Source organism: Nelusetta ayraudi, unplaced genomic scaffold (assembly GCF_046127955.1).
Source record: "Nelusetta ayraudi isolate G7.1 ecotype Tasmania unplaced genomic scaffold, CSIRO-AGI_Nayr_v1 ptg000092l, whole genome shotgun sequence".
Lineage (NCBI taxonomy): Eukaryota > Metazoa > Chordata > Actinopteri > Tetraodontiformes > Monacanthidae > Nelusetta > Nelusetta ayraudi.
In genome coordinates this window covers 3,172,674-3,189,214 of record NW_027466142.1, presented here as the reverse complement: position 1 = coordinate 3,189,214, position 16,541 = coordinate 3,172,674, and the positions used below count along the sequence as shown (strand labels likewise).

General features: G+C 41.0%; 1 protein-coding gene across 1 annotated transcript; it reads right to left on the bottom strand.

The window, feature by feature from the left end:
* Nucleotides 1–562: 562 nt before the first annotated feature.
* Nucleotides 563–15,622, bottom strand: LOC142902151 (nuclear receptor subfamily 5 group A member 2-like). Its single transcript, XM_076047004.1, has 7 exons — nt 15,477–15,622; nt 13,970–14,088; nt 13,422–13,563; nt 11,734–12,383; nt 5,385–5,504; nt 3,583–3,730; nt 563–1,276 (listed from the first exon to the last, which is right to left on the bottom strand). Exons 1-7 carry the CDS (start codon nt 15,496–15,498, stop codon nt 1,023–1,025), a joined length of 1,455 nt encoding a protein of 484 aa, XP_075903119.1. The 5' UTR covers nt 15,499–15,622; the 3' UTR covers nt 563–1,022.
* Nucleotides 15,623–16,541: the final 919 nt, after the last annotated feature.

Genomic DNA, 16,541 nt, shown 5'->3' with positions numbered 1-16,541 from the left:
AATCACATGACTTTGAACAAGCAAGACTGCTGTGAAGTTTACCTGGTTCCGACTTCAGACCAAAGTTTCTAACGTGGAGTCCTAAAAGAACCAACACGACGAAGTCTGTCGCGGCTGTTGACAAGCCAAGTGACGGGGGATTTTCTTTAAAACAAATGCGGGGAGCTGCATTGTCATTGTGATTTGATGGTCATTTGGTTACATTTGTGGAGTGTGTTGCTTAATTTATTAGATGACGATAACCAGTGCAGACTGCAGTCTGTTTATGTTACCAGTAACGTTTTTTTTTTTTTTAAGGCAAAACAAAGTAAAAAGTCACAAGGTTTTCTGTCCAAGATCCACATTTTCTTATGAATATGATAAGAATGCCCTAATATACTGTATGTATGTGTTCACATATATATATTTATATATACACATACATATATATTAGGGATGCACCGATATCGGGTCTCAGGTATCAGTACCGATACAGGGGTTGAGTACTCATAAAATACCGATACCACGAGAGCGATACCACTTAATGGCAGCGCGCAGTTTACATTAATTGACTCCAACGCCGGCGGTGAGGAAATATTTTCAGGTGGATTCAGGTGGTTCCTTTCGTTTGTTTAAACTTTAGTGAAATGTCAGTACACGACCGTTTTTGTTAAATTTGTGTTTACTGCCGTGAAACCTGTTCAAACATATATATATATATATATACGCATATATATCTAATTCAATGATGACCAAGCGACACAACACTTGTGTTTCTTGCAAATACAATTTTGCACTTGTCGCATTTGGCGTGAACACAGCTTTAGAGTCACGTATCCTTCTTAAATATACTGTTGACGGGCCAATTAACAACATTGTCCCTACTCGAAACAAAAGCCCCGCAATAGATTCCGGTGAGGACAAATCTATATTCACAGAGTTACACTCTAAGCTCATTCACACTTCATCCCGGGAACAAATGGCATCACAGCACCCCGTGTGCTTTTTTTTGTTTTGTTTTGTTTTGGGTTTTTTTTGTTTTTTTACACGCACGCTCGTTTGGCATGCAGCATCTCAATGAGCAGGTTGTTGCAGGGCACCTCCCCGCTTAGATGCATGTAGCACAGGTAGTCCTCTGCCTGCGTGCTGAGGGATCGCAGCTCAGGCAGCCGCACCATCAGCTGGCTGAACTTCTCTTGGAACTGAGGGTAGGTAGACAGAGTATATTCCAGTAACGCACTGTTCACCTGCTCCTGGACGCCCTCCACAAAGGCCTGGTCCTCCAGCAGCTTCACATCTGCGCACACACACACACACACACACACACACACACACGTGTGAGAGGGTAAACAGGACTTTCATCTTCTGACAGCCAGGCTTCCCTGTGTTAATCCTCTTATATGGCATGCCATTGGTGTGTAACATAACGCGTGCTTTGTCATTTTTACCAAAATAGTACAAAAATAAGAATTTGAATGTTTGTTTTTTCACTTAATGACTTTAATTTTGACTAACTTAACAAAAAAAGATAAGTGGCACATAGCATACGACGTCACATAAGTTAAATATGTCTATGAAAATACTTTGAAGACGAGGTATTCATGTTTGGGTGCGCTGGCCAACGTAGTTCACGAGCAAACTCAGGAGGGGGAAGGAGAGTAAAAGCGAAACCACTTGATGTCGCTGTTTCTTCTTCACAATCATCACACGTTACACACTGGACCTTATAGTTTATTCTACTTTAGTTCATCTTTCTGGGATTAGACGGCCCAAGTGTACAATTTCTGCCCTACACCAATTCAAACAGGCCGAATTTAACACCGATGGCCATTGGCAGCTGTGCAACCTTTCAGGGTTGTGCATCCAATCCATGTCTGGCAGGCCTCAAATATTTAGAAAATTTCATTCAGGTTCAGACCGGATGCAGCCAGCTTTGTGAGAATCGTGGCCGGGGGGGGGGGGGAATAATAATCTGCTGTGTAGTATGTAGAATGCATGCAAAGCCCTGAACATGTCAATACTAATAGTAACCATAGCAACAGTAACTACATGGCACAAGCTCTCTGTTTGGTTTTTTTAACATTAAAAACAGAGCAATTCTTGGATACGTGCTCAGTTATTACTTTCGCAATTAGATGTGACAGACGTGCCTCGTGCCACACTATTTTTCTGTTAATGTTACATTTTGTACACAATTTTACCATTTTCATCTAGACCTATTTATCAGTGGTATGCTGGTATTTCAATGATAAATCAAGCTGAGGTCATTTGGACAATTAACAATCGAATTCCATAAATTACAAATCATTTCGTAGAGCATCTTGAACATCACATGCAGCCTTTGAATGCAGCCGCTAAATGGAATACTGGCTTGTACTCCGCCTGTACCTATATTTTACATATGAAATAAAGTGAATAGGAGCATAAGTGTGTGCGCGCGCGCGTGTGTGTGTGTGTGTGTGTGTGTGTGCCCGCGTGCGTGCGTGTTCAGTATCAGCTGAGCCCATCTTGGAGAATCCATTCACGCAGTAATTAAATGCTTTGAATCAATGTCCTGAATCATCTTTTCAAACTGTGCAAGGGCAATTAAATTACCCCCGACAAACCTGACTCCGAAGATGAGGGAGAGCACGAGCAAAGGAGCCACAGGTAAAGACAGCAAATATTTTCCGCCCGCGACAAGTGCTCTCAGCGCTCCAAAGCTCTTTGTTCGCCGCTTTCGTAACGTTAAGCGGCAAACACTTCTGGGAATCTGAGCAAGCCTTGTGTATGCTCTCCCCATCTGTACACGCCGCCGCATGAATGTGTTCCCGCTACTGCGCGGTAGACCCTTCCATTACGCTTCTTTTGAATGCCATTAGTGGACAATGAAGGCAGATGTCTTTGTTAATGCTGGCTTTTGTCGTCGCTCAAAATTTAATTAAGTGAATGTATTGGAGGGAAGAAGGCCAGTTTGGAAAATACTGCTCTGGAAGGTACTGCAGATAATTTGCAATTAAGACATTTTTTTTTTTTTTGTACCAAAACACTGTGATGCCCAGAAAAGGATGGTGTCAGCACGGCCACGCAGCCCCACACACACAGCATTGATTTTTATTTTCAGACTGGCTTTTATTTTCTAAAACGACAACATTCTTTCTAGCTCTGCTTGTTTGTGCTTTCATGTGTGTGTGTGTTTGTGTGCGTGTGTGTGTGTGTGTGTGTGTGTGTGTGTGTGTGTGTGTGTGTGTGTGTGTGTGTAAATATATATTTATACATACATATATATATATATATATATATATATATATATATATATATATATATATATATACATATATATAATATACACACATGATATAGATAGATAGATAGATAGAGTAAGTAAATATATATATAAATATTATTTAGCAGATAGCAACCAAAACTGGATTATTCAGCTGGCTTTACACTGTACAGGCTCACAGCAGAAATGAATCCTGGAGGATTGAGTCCCTCAAAGGGGAAATAATGGCGGATAAAACATTATAGCACCTTTGCATTACCAATTTGGCTTCTTTCTTTTTTCGTCATCATTTCGTACAAATATTCCTGAGCGACAAGGTGGAAATGCGATGGACTCACTGGGATTGAACAGCAGGAGGAACTTGAAGCAGGCGATCTCTTTGCGGTCCACCTGCAGCCCCCGCAGCCTGGTGGCCAGCTCCTGACCTCTCTGGACCAGACTTGACAGAGTGGCCTCAGCTTGGGACAGTATGAACGAGAGCTCCACCTGAAAACACAGAGCCCAGGCCCTGGTTATACTCCTGTGTCCAGTGTGTTCCACTGGCTCACAAATTATGACCCAAATATTTACCCACTTTTGATGATGTAATTCTTAAAAGTTTTGTTTTTTTTGTCTTTGATTTTTTTCCAATCACGTACTATTGAAACTTGAAAGAAGTTAGAGTTCCATGTATTGTCCTTGCAGGGTGTTAAAGACCTTTATATCTAAATATGCTTCTTTTTTTTTTTTAAAGAACACATAATATTAAATATTTATGTTTAAGACAAATAGAAAACAAAAATTACAGAGTTAAATTTTGCACTACTGATTCGTTTGCAATGTTTTATCGAAGATGTTTGCGCGCTCTAAATTTAATGGCTCTCAATGAATTACACATATAGGACAACATAAATCAAATATATATGAATATAAATATTGTTTTGCTTCTTTTTTCATATCTAAAATTCAGAACACCCAAGTGCATATATTAGCAAGACTGTGTACACCCCTCATGTTTTGTGAGCAACGTAGAAGCATCAGCCTCTAGGTGCGTGCACAAGTGTGTGTGTGTGTGTGTGTGTGTGTGTGTGTGTGTGTGTGTGTGTGCGTGTGTGTGTGCGCGTGTGTGTATCACGCACGTACTGTATGTGTGCGCGTGCGTTTAAACAGGAAATAGGGGTCGAGTCAGCTTTAAACTCTTGCCAAAGCCAGTCAGGCAAGAGGCTGAATCCTTCCCCAGGCCGTTCTGATAAAGCTGCCATTACTCATCCAACTTTGGCAGCAGCTAAGCTCTGCCGTTACTTCCTGTATTTCTTCACATTCACCTTCTTGTAGCAGTTGCTTCCTGCTTTTGTCACAGCTGAAGATGATCTAAGGCAGACTGCGAACGCCATTATTTGAGCCGGGCAAGACGGACGAGCGGGTTCCTCAGCCGCTCGTCCGTCAGCCATCATGCAGGGTTGATTGTTTCATTGTCCCTGTTGGACTTTTTAAAATCAGCACCTGTTTGATGTACAAAGATGTCATTTCCACTTACTTGAAGTATTGAGCGCTGCCACATATGATTGAAATCTTTACGACAATTAACGTCTCAGCCCAAATATTAAGGTAAGGCAAATCCTAAAAAAGGTGACAGAACTAAATTCTGAATTTAGATAATGCACTGTGATGTCAAGGACGTTCACATGAGACGTTTTAGGGACCTACTAAGAGCTGTTAAAAAAAGAATAGTTTTACTGAAATCTTTTTTTTATTTTTTATTTGAAAACACAACAGTGGCTTTTCATTTTTTTTTTTATTATGCTGGTTATTTGTACTAGTTTTGTTTTTTTAAAGTTGTAAACCTTTTTTAACCTTTATTATTAATGAATGTTTTATTTTTTTTTAATCATTATTTCAGTGTACAGTAAGTGTTTGGGTTTCTTGTCTTACTCATACTCTATAAAGACAAATGAAATGTTATCCTAAATCTAAATTTAAGATTTAAAAAAAAAAAAGAAGTTTCCAAAATTAATTTGCTTTTGCCTGTTTGTTTTCAGCTGGTTAGACAAAGTTTAAAACTCGACTTCAACCGAAGGCTGCATTCAACACATCTGGGCAAACGCCACTCTTGCATTATATTTTACATGACGTGCATGAGGTGTGTGAGGGATTTCTTTACCTCCTGGCCGGTCACCAGCAGGATACTGTCGTCCTGCCCATGTTGCACCTGTCTGAAAATGTGATCTAGGACCAGAAGTTCAGACCAGCAGTTATGGAGGAGCTTCATTTGATCCCCCACCTCCAGGACACACACACATCCATGAGACAAGAGACAGGGAAACATGATCAAAAAGCAAATCTACAATCTGAGGCTACATTTGCTCCTGCATTCAAACTGTGTCTGTTTTATGTGTTTATCTGATATCCGACTGATATTCTGAAGAACACATGAAAATCATCATACGTACATACATACATACATACATACATACATACAATATAGAATATTTATACATATACAATATAGGCTCGGGATACTGGATTACATTAGAATTTGGAAATTCTAATGGAAACCAATGATCTCTGGCAACTTGTCCGTTCAGGAAGATGGATGGATGGATGGATGGATGGATGGATTATATGCAATGCATATAATGTTTATTTTGGTTTTTAAATACATCCCCCTGTGTTAAAGGTCTAGCGTGTAACATTTGGCTTGATTTATGATTTTTACATGAATAAAAGCCCAACATACTGACCACAAGTACATTAACGAAAGTGTAAACTCACAGTCCAATTAAAGTAATTTGGTTTTCGTACCCTTAGGTAGCCCACCTGACAATGCCCTAAATACAAAAAACGCTGTCAGACGAGCTTCCTTTTACACACTGGACATTTAACTCAAACAAGAAGAGAAAGAAGAGTTCACACAACAACAACAAGAATAATAATAATAATAATAATAATAATAATAATAATAATAATAATAATAATAATAATAATAACAATAATAATAATAATAATGCTCCAAGCATATCTTATGTTGTCTGTACTCCCTAACTTGTCTGTGATGCAATACCATTGGTACCATTGCTGTGCTAATAGTTTTTAGCCATTAAATAGTAACGGGGGTATCATTCCAAATATCAACACAGTTGATATCAATGTTGGTAGCCATAAGTGCCAATGTAATGAGATTTATACTTTAGTTTCAGCCTCTCTCCTGTGTGCACTGCTGCAGTTTCATCAGAGCGTGACGACCTGGCTGTGTGTGTGTGTGTGTGTGTGTGTGTGTGAGTGTGAGTGCTTTTCCTCACGGTGCAGCTCTCACACTCACACACACACTCCTCAGCAGCCTGGCCAGCTGCACACACATACGAGCAGCGAGAAAGGCAAGGAGACAGAGGACCGCCATGTGGCTTCGGGGCAGTAACATACAACGGCAACACATTCAGTTCGTACAAATTCATGAAAAATCAAATGTCAGAAAACACCAAGCTCCAAAAAGAAGAGAAAAGTGGAAGAATCCCTCGACCTCCTCCCCCAACTGACTGGTGTCCCTAACCCAGAAACACTGTTGATATCAAAATTGGCGATACTGGCCCTGTGTTACGTGGATTGATAGCAGATCTTGCACTATCATACACCAAGAATATCAAAATGGTTTAAAATGCACAGAAGATAATGAACAAATGCAGTATTTGTGTATTTAGGTTAGTGGTGAATTTGAAGACTCCTTCTATTTCTGTGTTTCAACAATAATGAAAGCATCCTGTCAGATTAGCGTGCAACAGTAACATATGCTCTCACTCTGGTGGGAACTTTAGATAACCCCTCACACACACACACACACACACACACACACCCACACTTCCAATAGTGTATAAATTGAAGGACACAGTAGCAATTAATTTTGTTTTGTAGCCACGGGGTCCAAAAAGTCAAAGTAACACAATAATTCAACACAGACAGTTGATCTCAACAAAACCATAAGTCACTGAGAAGAGCGCCCAATTCTATTGGCCACACATGGACTGTGCTGGTGGACTTAGGGTGTGGGCGTGCCGTGATAAAGAGAGGATAGAGGAAGCAAGAGGTCTGAGTGACCTCAAGTGCTTCCTCTTCGACCGAAATTTAACACCAGATGAACGTAGTTGCAAAAATAATAACAATACTCCAAAAAAGTTTTGAATGACGTGAAAAACCTCCATCAATACAGAGGACTTAGAACAAGCGGCTGCTGGTTCAAACAAGCCAGTGGCACCTTATAAGGTTTATAGTTTCTGTAAGCACAATGCAAGAGTGTGTTTGAGTGTGTGTGTGTGTGTGTGTGTGTGTGTGTGTGTGTCTGAGAGAGAGAGAGACAGAGAGAGAGAGAGAGAGAGAGAGAGCGGAAAACTCATTTTGATTCTTCTTGTATCAAAATGTACCCTAAAGTACATGGACCCAGATTCATTGTGTGTGTGGACCTCTGCAAAGTTTACTTTGTCAGAGAATCAGTGAGGTTTGGAAAGGCCAGATGGGCGAGCTACCGTCCGCATGCTGCCAGTGAATCGAATGAAATGTGCAACTTCATTCACTGCTGACGCTTCAACGCCCATGTCAATCTGTTGGCCTCGTGCAGAATTGGGTTCAAGTCCAAACCTAAGATTGATGGGTGGTGTCGCACTTGGCGTCCTGGGGCACATGGACCCTGAATTCAAGTGAATGAAGCTAGTGGGAAATCGAGCATTGAGAGTCCGTTTGAAAAGAGAGTTTTCAGTGGAGATTCATGTGTATTTGAGCACATTTGAGTTTACCAATAATGAACAACTGCATTCCCACTGTGAAGGAATACCAACGTATTAAACAATTATGAAACTATACTGTAGTTATTATTAGGGCAAACGTAATTATGTTGTATCTAGTTGTATCACTATATAAACACAGCAAATTTCCAAAAGAGCTGCCATGACAACTGCTGGAGGTTTTTCTTCAAATCACATGAAAGAGCACCGCCAGTCGGCTGGACTAGTTTGCTTTGTGTCTGTCTTCTCAGATGAGACACTAGAATCAGCAAGGCACTTCTAAAGCCAGATGCACAAATACTTTCTGGATGAATTTCACATATTTAAAAAAAAAAAATAGGTATGCAACCATCTTTTCTATGAGAAGGTCAAATTTCCTCTGTTTCTCGGATGGGTCTGTAGAGTTCGCTATAAAAAACCTTTACATGCATTGTGTAAAGGCCTTAACACATTTCAAAACACAGTGTAAAAGCCAACGTCTAGCTAGCACATCCGGCTAGATCCGAACTGGCGTTAATGAACAGCATCGCACCTTGCGTTGTGAATTTAAGTCCGACAGTCTGCATGCAGATTGTTGGGCTTGGAGCATAAACCTTGAAATTGAAAAGATAGACTTTTTTTTTACCGTTTTTGAGCTTAATTAAGAAATACGTTTGCATTAATCATGCAAGTCAGTGCATTATTCAGCCCTAATATGATGGATCACCACGGAAAATGTGATGGCTCTTCACATTAAGAAATGGTTTAATATATGTTGACAGGTCCTTAACTTGGCTGAATTAACTTAACTTAGTAACTTAACTTAGTAGCGTAGTAGTGTTTATTATTATTGCATGCAGCTAACAGATTTCTGTGTGTATTTTTAAGTTTTTTTAACACTTTTTATAAAGCTTTTTTTTTTTTTACATTACAACAGATAAAGAGGGAGGGAGGGGAATACGGGTGGCTGTAGAAAGTGCAGGGATATTGCGGTGAGCCTTTTTTGTTCAGTGGCATTCACTGCCTGCTGAGGTGTACCCACAAATTCATTTTGTTTTTGCACAAATTGTTATGCGTGTAATAACTGCGTACAGTGATAACAGATCGTTGAGCCTCATCTCTGCGCTGTGCACGTACAAAACGAAAATTAGGGGACACGTCGTGTGAAAAGTGGAATGCATTTGTTCTGCTATCTGAATCATGCCGACGAACTGTATTAGCAGAAAGGGGGCCGGGGAGGCGCACAGCTGACGGTGCCTTGACATATCGAAACTCAGCAACATGTACTACACGTTATTATATCCACACGGACAAGCGTCAAACTCATTCATTATGTAAATTTGAGGTAAATATGTTTGGTTTGGTTTTTCATTATGCTCCGTGACTGGCAGTTGAAAACAACCGAGGGTTGGTCATACGTCTAAAGACTTCAGGTTAAAAAAGATGAATGAATTAAATGATTAACCAAGAGCTAGCACTCGATACAGAGTGACCATTTATAGACCGTGATGCCAGTGAAGGATAAAACCACTGCCATCCTCAAATAAAATTGTGGAGAAATGTATGTACCAACAACTGAAGTGGACAAGCAATTACAAATTGAAAATTATGCATACTTTAAGTATGCATAATTTTATCACACGGGACATTACAGCTTTCTGGTCATATGCAAAATGGAAGTACTTGCAGTGGGGGGGGAGGGGGGGGAGCCCTCCTATCTTGATTGATTATGAAAAAGATCCTATCACATTTAAAGGAAAATCAAAGTCATCTTAGCAAACCACATGATTCATTTCTGGAGTATGCTCAAATCAAGCATTAAGAGGTCATTCGTTTTTAATCACAATCATTTCCAAGTTTGTATTCTAGGAACAAACAAAACCAAGCAGCAACAACAAGAAAATGACTCCATTTGCCTGCGTTCTACGAAGGATGTGGTCATTTTAACACGCTGACAGTACAGACACACTATTGTAGGAGGTTGGGGGAGTCTCCCAGGTTGCTTTAGTTCAACCACTGAACAGGCTAGAGCAGGGGTGGGCACACTCCTTGAGTAATGGGCCACAATGGGTTCTAAGATTTGACAGAGGGGCCGGAGCAGGAGCAGATGGATGGAGTGTTTTGGTGACCCACCTCATAGGAGGAAAATATATCGTGGGATATGTAGAAAACGTGGTTTAATCTCAAATGAAAATGAGCAAAAGGGTTGCAACAAAATATTTGTCTTTGAAGCCCCACAATATTTAGCTCTTTATTGAAATGACTCTTCAAAAACTGAAGAAAATGCATGAAATACTGCTATTTTATGACGTACTGACTATAAATATCATTTCTTCAAGTTTGGCGGCCCATTAGGATTAAAAAGCCTAACGGGCCGCATGTGGCCCCCGGGCCGTAGTTTTCCCACGCTTGGGCTAGACAGACAAATGGACTGCTGTGAGGATAACGTGCAGCCCCGCTGCTCCGCCAGAGTTAAATGTCGACGAGTGGTGTTGATCGTTCTTGCCGCAGTTCAGTTTGGTCGACATGTATGACAGAACAGAGTCCAGCCTCCATGTTTTCAGATCATTTTACTTGGTTACACAAAGACTTTAGGGAAGGAAAAAAAAAGACTACCTCACTTAGAACTACTATTGGCCTCATTCCTCATGTATTTTGTATCAGTCAGTGCACACAACAACTGGATGTAACAATTACGACAGTATCAGTAGCGGTGTGCGGTACAATCTCAGCAGAATTGAAAATGACCCTTTTTTGTTGTTTTTTTTACATTTATGCTGCAGTGGTTATAAAGCTGGAATCGTATTTTTCTCTCAACCTATAAGTTGGATTTGCATCAACAATTTTTTTTATTATTATTATTATTATTACTATTATTATTATTATTTCTAGGTGTGTGCGCTGTTGCCTTGCAGCAAGAAGGTTGTGGGTTTCGGAGCCCTCAGCCTGGGGCCTTCCCTGGTGGACTCTACATGTTTTCCCTGCGAGTCCCTCTGTGTGGCTTCTGTCTGGGTACTCCTGCTTCCTCCCACGGTCCACAAACATGCACATGAGGGGAAGTGGGAGCTCCGAATGATCCGTCGGCATGAGTGCGAGTGTGAACGCTTGTTTGTCTTCCTACGTGGCCCTGAGTGCAGCAGCGGCGGCATGTACTGTAACAACCGTCTGAGACGTCGACCGCACTACTGTTGTTTGAGTGGGGGGGGGTTCCCTTCCGTTTTTAAACCTAATGAAGGGGAGTGACTATTCGTTTTTTTATGACAAAGTGAATTTTGACTATTTTGAGGTTTCATTACCAATTATTTTAGTTAACTGAGTCAATAATTTCTACAAGCTCCATTATTATCATTATTATTATTATCATTACGTTTGCATGTGATTATGTTAACTGTCTGACAGTGACAACAAATCTGTCTCAGATGCATCTGTATGTAAAAAAAAAACAAACAAAAAAAAACAATGCCTTGCAAAAAGGAGGACACACAACGCAAGATATTACAAAGACTGCTTAAGACTTCCACGCTTTAAGTGACAGCATGGAGAGCACCTTTAAAGGTCCAGTGCGTAAAATTTGGCCTGATTTATCATTTTTATTTTATTTTGACAAAGTCTCAGCATACTGCCCATGAATACATTTATAAAAGCATACACTGGCAGTGAAATGAAAGTCATTTGCATCCCTAAACACTGGACCTTTAAATGTGAGAATATCTTCGTGGTAGTGTGGCCACGCCGGGGGGGAGTAAAGCACTTTGCACTCACCCTGAGCTCCTTGAAGAAGATGCAGCTCCGGGCCCATTCCACTATGGAGAAGAGAGTCTGGTCGGCCATGCGACACATGAGACTGAAGGTGCTGAGCTTGTCCGCCCGGCCTCGGCCGCTCTGCTCCTGCTGCAGGTGGGCCACGATCTTGTTCTGCACCACCAGCTCGTCCGGGTCGCAGCGCAGCAGCTCCAGCACCAGAGGCGGCAGGCTGGGGGGCTGGGGCGAGGCCGACGGGTACAGGTCTTGGTAGGGGTATCCTGCCAGCGACTCCGGGGAGCTGGTGTAATCGGGGCACTCGGCCTTGATGGCCCGGCTGGCGAAGGCCGTGTACTGGTACTGGGCCAGGGAGTGGGACTGCACGGCCATGCCCAGGGACGGGCTCCCGAAGGGGTTGGCCTCGTAGTCTGTGGGGGTGACGGGGGTCTGGGTGGAGGGCAGCAGGCTCTTGGAGATGGTGGGCAGGGTGTGCAGGGCACCGCCGAAGCTGTACTCTGTCTGCATGGGGGAGGCCGGCGGGGCGGCGCTCTCCAGCTTGAAGCCCCCGCTGGACCGTATCAAAGCCTTCTTCTGCTGCTTCAAGGCTCTGTCTCTCTTATACATGGGGCCAAATTTGTTTCTTCCCCCGCGCATGCGATCCGCGCGCACCGCTGCCACACACACACACACACACACACAGACACAGAGACAAGGAATAGAAATTTAGAAACAGCGGGCCAACTTATGCACTGCCAAGACTCCTTCCTCCGTGGAGGAAAAGAAAAAAGAAAACTCCTTGCAAATCACTGAACTGTGGCGCAAAAAAAAAAAAAAAAGAAAAGAAAAGCCATAACTTTCTTTTTTCCACTATCCCCAATTATCTCTTTTCATTAAACAAGACATTTCTGCTTCCCTTTTTAGGGCTTGAGAATAATCCCCAAAAGTCTCTGCGGCTCCACTCCTTTTTGTAGCCTAAATAGAAGTTTGATTTAAAACAGAGGAGTCTCTGGGGTTTTATCAGCAAGTGAAGAATGTGTCCTTTTTCTGCTGCGGAAGCAGGTGCTTTCCTGCATTGAGGGAAGAAATCCTATCTCTATAATTTCAGAGGAGCCGACACACATGCTTTTTTGTTACTTTTTTATTACTTTTTGCCAGCCGAAACACACTCACTTATTTATGTGTGTGTGTGTGTGTGTGTGTGTGTGTGTGTGTGTGTGTGTGTGTGTGTGTGTGTGTGTGTGTGTGTTTTTAGCTTCTGCTCCTAAAAGATAAATTTGTGAGAATATGGCAAGTGTTGATGAGTGCTTTGGTTGACTACCATGGCCTACATTAGTGCAGGTCGATTATTTCGAGTATATCTGTGAGCGTTAGCATAAGTCAGAGACAAAGAACATCAACTGACAACTAAAAAAAACTCCCTAAAAAAAAATGTTGTTCATAAACCGCAAGGCATTGTGAGTTTTGAAGCTGATGTATTACTCAGCTACACCAGTGAAAAAAAAACAAAAAAAACACACACACACACAGCTAAAATGTCTTAGTTGAGATGTAAGTGTTATGTACATAGCTAGTGTGTGCGCGCGCGCGCGCGATTATTGGCGCAATATATGTCATTTAAAAAAAAAAAAAAAAAATGTGTTTCCAGTCGCTTTACTGACACATGTGCCTTCAGAGGTGCGTTGTGTGAATTGTGTGAAGGGAATGTTTACCTTCCAGACGCATCCCGACGCTGAGGCACTTCTGAAAGCGACAGAATGGACATCTTTTCCTTTGGGTCTTGTCTATTTTACACTCCTGGTTCTCTGCGCACGTGTATCTCTTATTGTTCTGCACGGTTCGCTTGAAGAAGCCCTGCAATGAAAAGGTTTTCTGTTGAAAGCAGCACACTGAGAGTGGATCTGTTATTATTATTATTATTATTATTATTATTATTATTATTATTATTATTATTATTATTATCATTATCATGAATTATGGTGCACCGTCGTCTAGCGCCGAAAAGTAAGGCTTTTTCCTGGAGAAATCATATTTTATCCATGCACAATAAACGGACTGTATTAATAAAAAAAATAAAAAAAAAAATAGTATGACGGGACAGCGATGCGTTTTATCGGACTAACCGAAATGGTATTTTTCTAAGCATTATTTAATTTTCATTTTTGTTTTTTATTTATTTATTTCGATAATGTTAACTACCGTTTGTCGCTTACATTCTCTACTGGTCACATATGGTGAGTTTTATGTTGTTGTTTTTTACCTTGCAGCTCTCGCAGGTGAGCAGACCGTAGTGGTATCCGGAGACCTTGTCTCCGCACACAGGACACAGCTCCTCCAGGTCGTCGTCATACGTGTATTCCATCACCTTCAGAGTCACACCTGTCACACACGCAGATATAATCAATATATATATATATATATATATATATATATATATATATATAACTTGCTTTTTTTAATATCCACGGCAAAATCTCATTATATCGTATTAGATTATGACGCAAAGGGGAGTCCATTTTTCTTCTTTAGCGTTATTAATTGTTGTTTGTTGTTGCTGTTGTTGTTGTTGTGTCGCGTTTGCGTTGCAGAATTTTATTTTTTTTTTTCGATGTCTAAAATTGAAGAGCGGTTGGTTTGGGTCGTTCTCTTTCAGATATATTAAGACTTTTTATGTTTACGATTTATCCGCAATTTAAAATTAAAACTGAACCAGGCATGACGTTGTTTTCAGTTGCGCGTTTAATACGTGTGATGTTTTACCAAAGCCTATATGATTTAGTCAGTGCTGTAATGCTGCCCAGTGAGTCTTGTAGTCGTATAAATATATATGTATATTTGTTATGAATTGATTTAGTCCTTTGCGTTGTAGGTCTAATTAGGTCTTCCTCCAATTTTTTTTCTGATCATATTTATGATAACTTGTAATTCCGAATTTGTGATAGCGGTTGTAATAATAATAATAATAATAATAATAATAATAATAATAATAATAACAATAATAAGAATAATGCTTTCCTTGGTAACTTGTGAATATAAATAATGTCAATATCTTAGGTTAATAAACTAATAATACATTTTGTAAAGGCCTGCCAGACACGAATGTCGACGCCGCTGTTGCTGTTCGGTGTCCGTGAATTCCTCACAGAGCCTGCTAGAGTGCGGAACACAAGGGAGTGCATTAATTTGAATGAATTGTATTATCTTTAATGGCTTGTTTTTCAAAATAATAAACAACAACAAACAAAAAAAAAAGCTGAAACGAATTAAGCGAAAATTGTCACTGGCTGCTATGCTGTGATGCAACACATCAGAGAATGATTCATTATTATTATTATTATTATTATTATTATTTATTATTATTATTATTATTATTATTACATTATATTTTATTTTATTCGTTTAATTTGCATCGCTTTAACGAAAATATTCATGTTTGTAACACGGCAAAAAAAAAAAAAAGAGCTTCTATCATGGAACAATTTCAAGGTTAGCTTTTTCTAACAGTTTTCTAACGTTTTCAGAGCCAATATACTGTCATTATTTATTTATTTTCTTGCTTTTCCTTGCAATGCAATTGTTCAATTAATTCCTCGTGGCTTTTTTAGGCCTTTGGCCATATTTTTTTTTTTTTAACAGATCTTTCTCTCTATCTTGCACACACCAGGTAAAAAGAAAGAAAAAAGAAAAAGAAAACCTCTTGCACGCAAGCGTCTTGAACAGTAGAACTTGAACGTGGCGCTGGTAAAGTAACGGGGCCAAAAACCTACCGTGAGCTTTGTCTCCCAACATGAGACGCGCGCCTCGCGGCCGGTCGCTGCTGTCCGACGGTTCGGTGACGATGACAAGAGGGAGCGCGTGTCACGGGCGAGGGCCACACAACTCAGGGACGCGACGAGCAACTCCGAATGAAACTCCCCCTCCACCAGCCCCGCTCGCTCTTTACTGCGACTCCCTTATCACGGAGGACCACCCTTCCTCCTCCAACCCCTCCACCGCGCCGCGGCCCTATTGGTGGAGCGCTCGCCACGTGACGCAATCTGACGACCTCCGTCATAAAGACGCCTGAAGGGAGAAGCGGCGCAATGATGCAGATGAAGCAGTCCAAGCAGCGGACGTGCACTTTGAACCTGTCCAGACTGATTGGAAGCGGGTGATGTTCCACTGCTGCTGCTGCTGCTGCTGCTGCTGCTACAGTGGGGTTTGACAAATAGGGGGCAAACAAAATGTTGTCGTCATCATCTGCACCCCCCCCCCCTTCCCCCTTCCCCCGCCGTACACATTTAAAGTCAGGAAACAGAAGACTTCACTTCTTGTCATTTTTTCATTTTCCACTTTTTTTAATCGTCCTTGAGGAGAAGTCCCCCGGAATGCTCCGTGCAAAAATGTAGTCAAATGCTGTCTCTTACAAAGTTCATAACATAAGTGGGGGGGGGGGGGGGGGGGGGGGGGGTAGTACGAAAAAAATCCAGAGTGACAAGTGGGCAACGTGAAACATTGTCAAAGCAAAAAGAAGAAACACTGGTTGGGCTCCATTGAATAGTAAGACAATGTTAACACATTTAACTGTGTAAGTTATGTGTAAGTGCTGAGAAAGTTTCGTTGACAAGATCATTTATGCTCATTCAAGTCCAGCAAGAAACGCGCGCGACATTCAGCGTAAATAAAATGAAATACAATTTAAAAAATCAAATCAAATCAAAACACTACAATTACAAGGGCACAAAAGCAAGTGGGATGCGTAAGACTTTATGCGAAGGGAAAACATCTAACTGTTAGGAAGGCGTTAAGCAATGCATTAAAAAAAAAAAAAAAAAAACAATAAACAAAAGTCT

Coding starts and splice junctions, on each gene's coding strand:
- LOC142902151 (XM_076047004.1), bottom strand. CDS start 15,498: ATGTTGGGAGACAAAGCTCACG. Junction 13,564..13,969: donor TCACCTGCGAGAGCTGCAAG/GTAAAAAACAAC, acceptor TTTTCATTGCAG/GGCTTCTTCAAGCGAACCGT. Junction 3,731..5,384: donor TGCTGGTGACCGGCCAGGAG/GTAAAGAAATCC, acceptor CTGTGTTTTCAG/GTGGAGCTCTCGTTCATACT.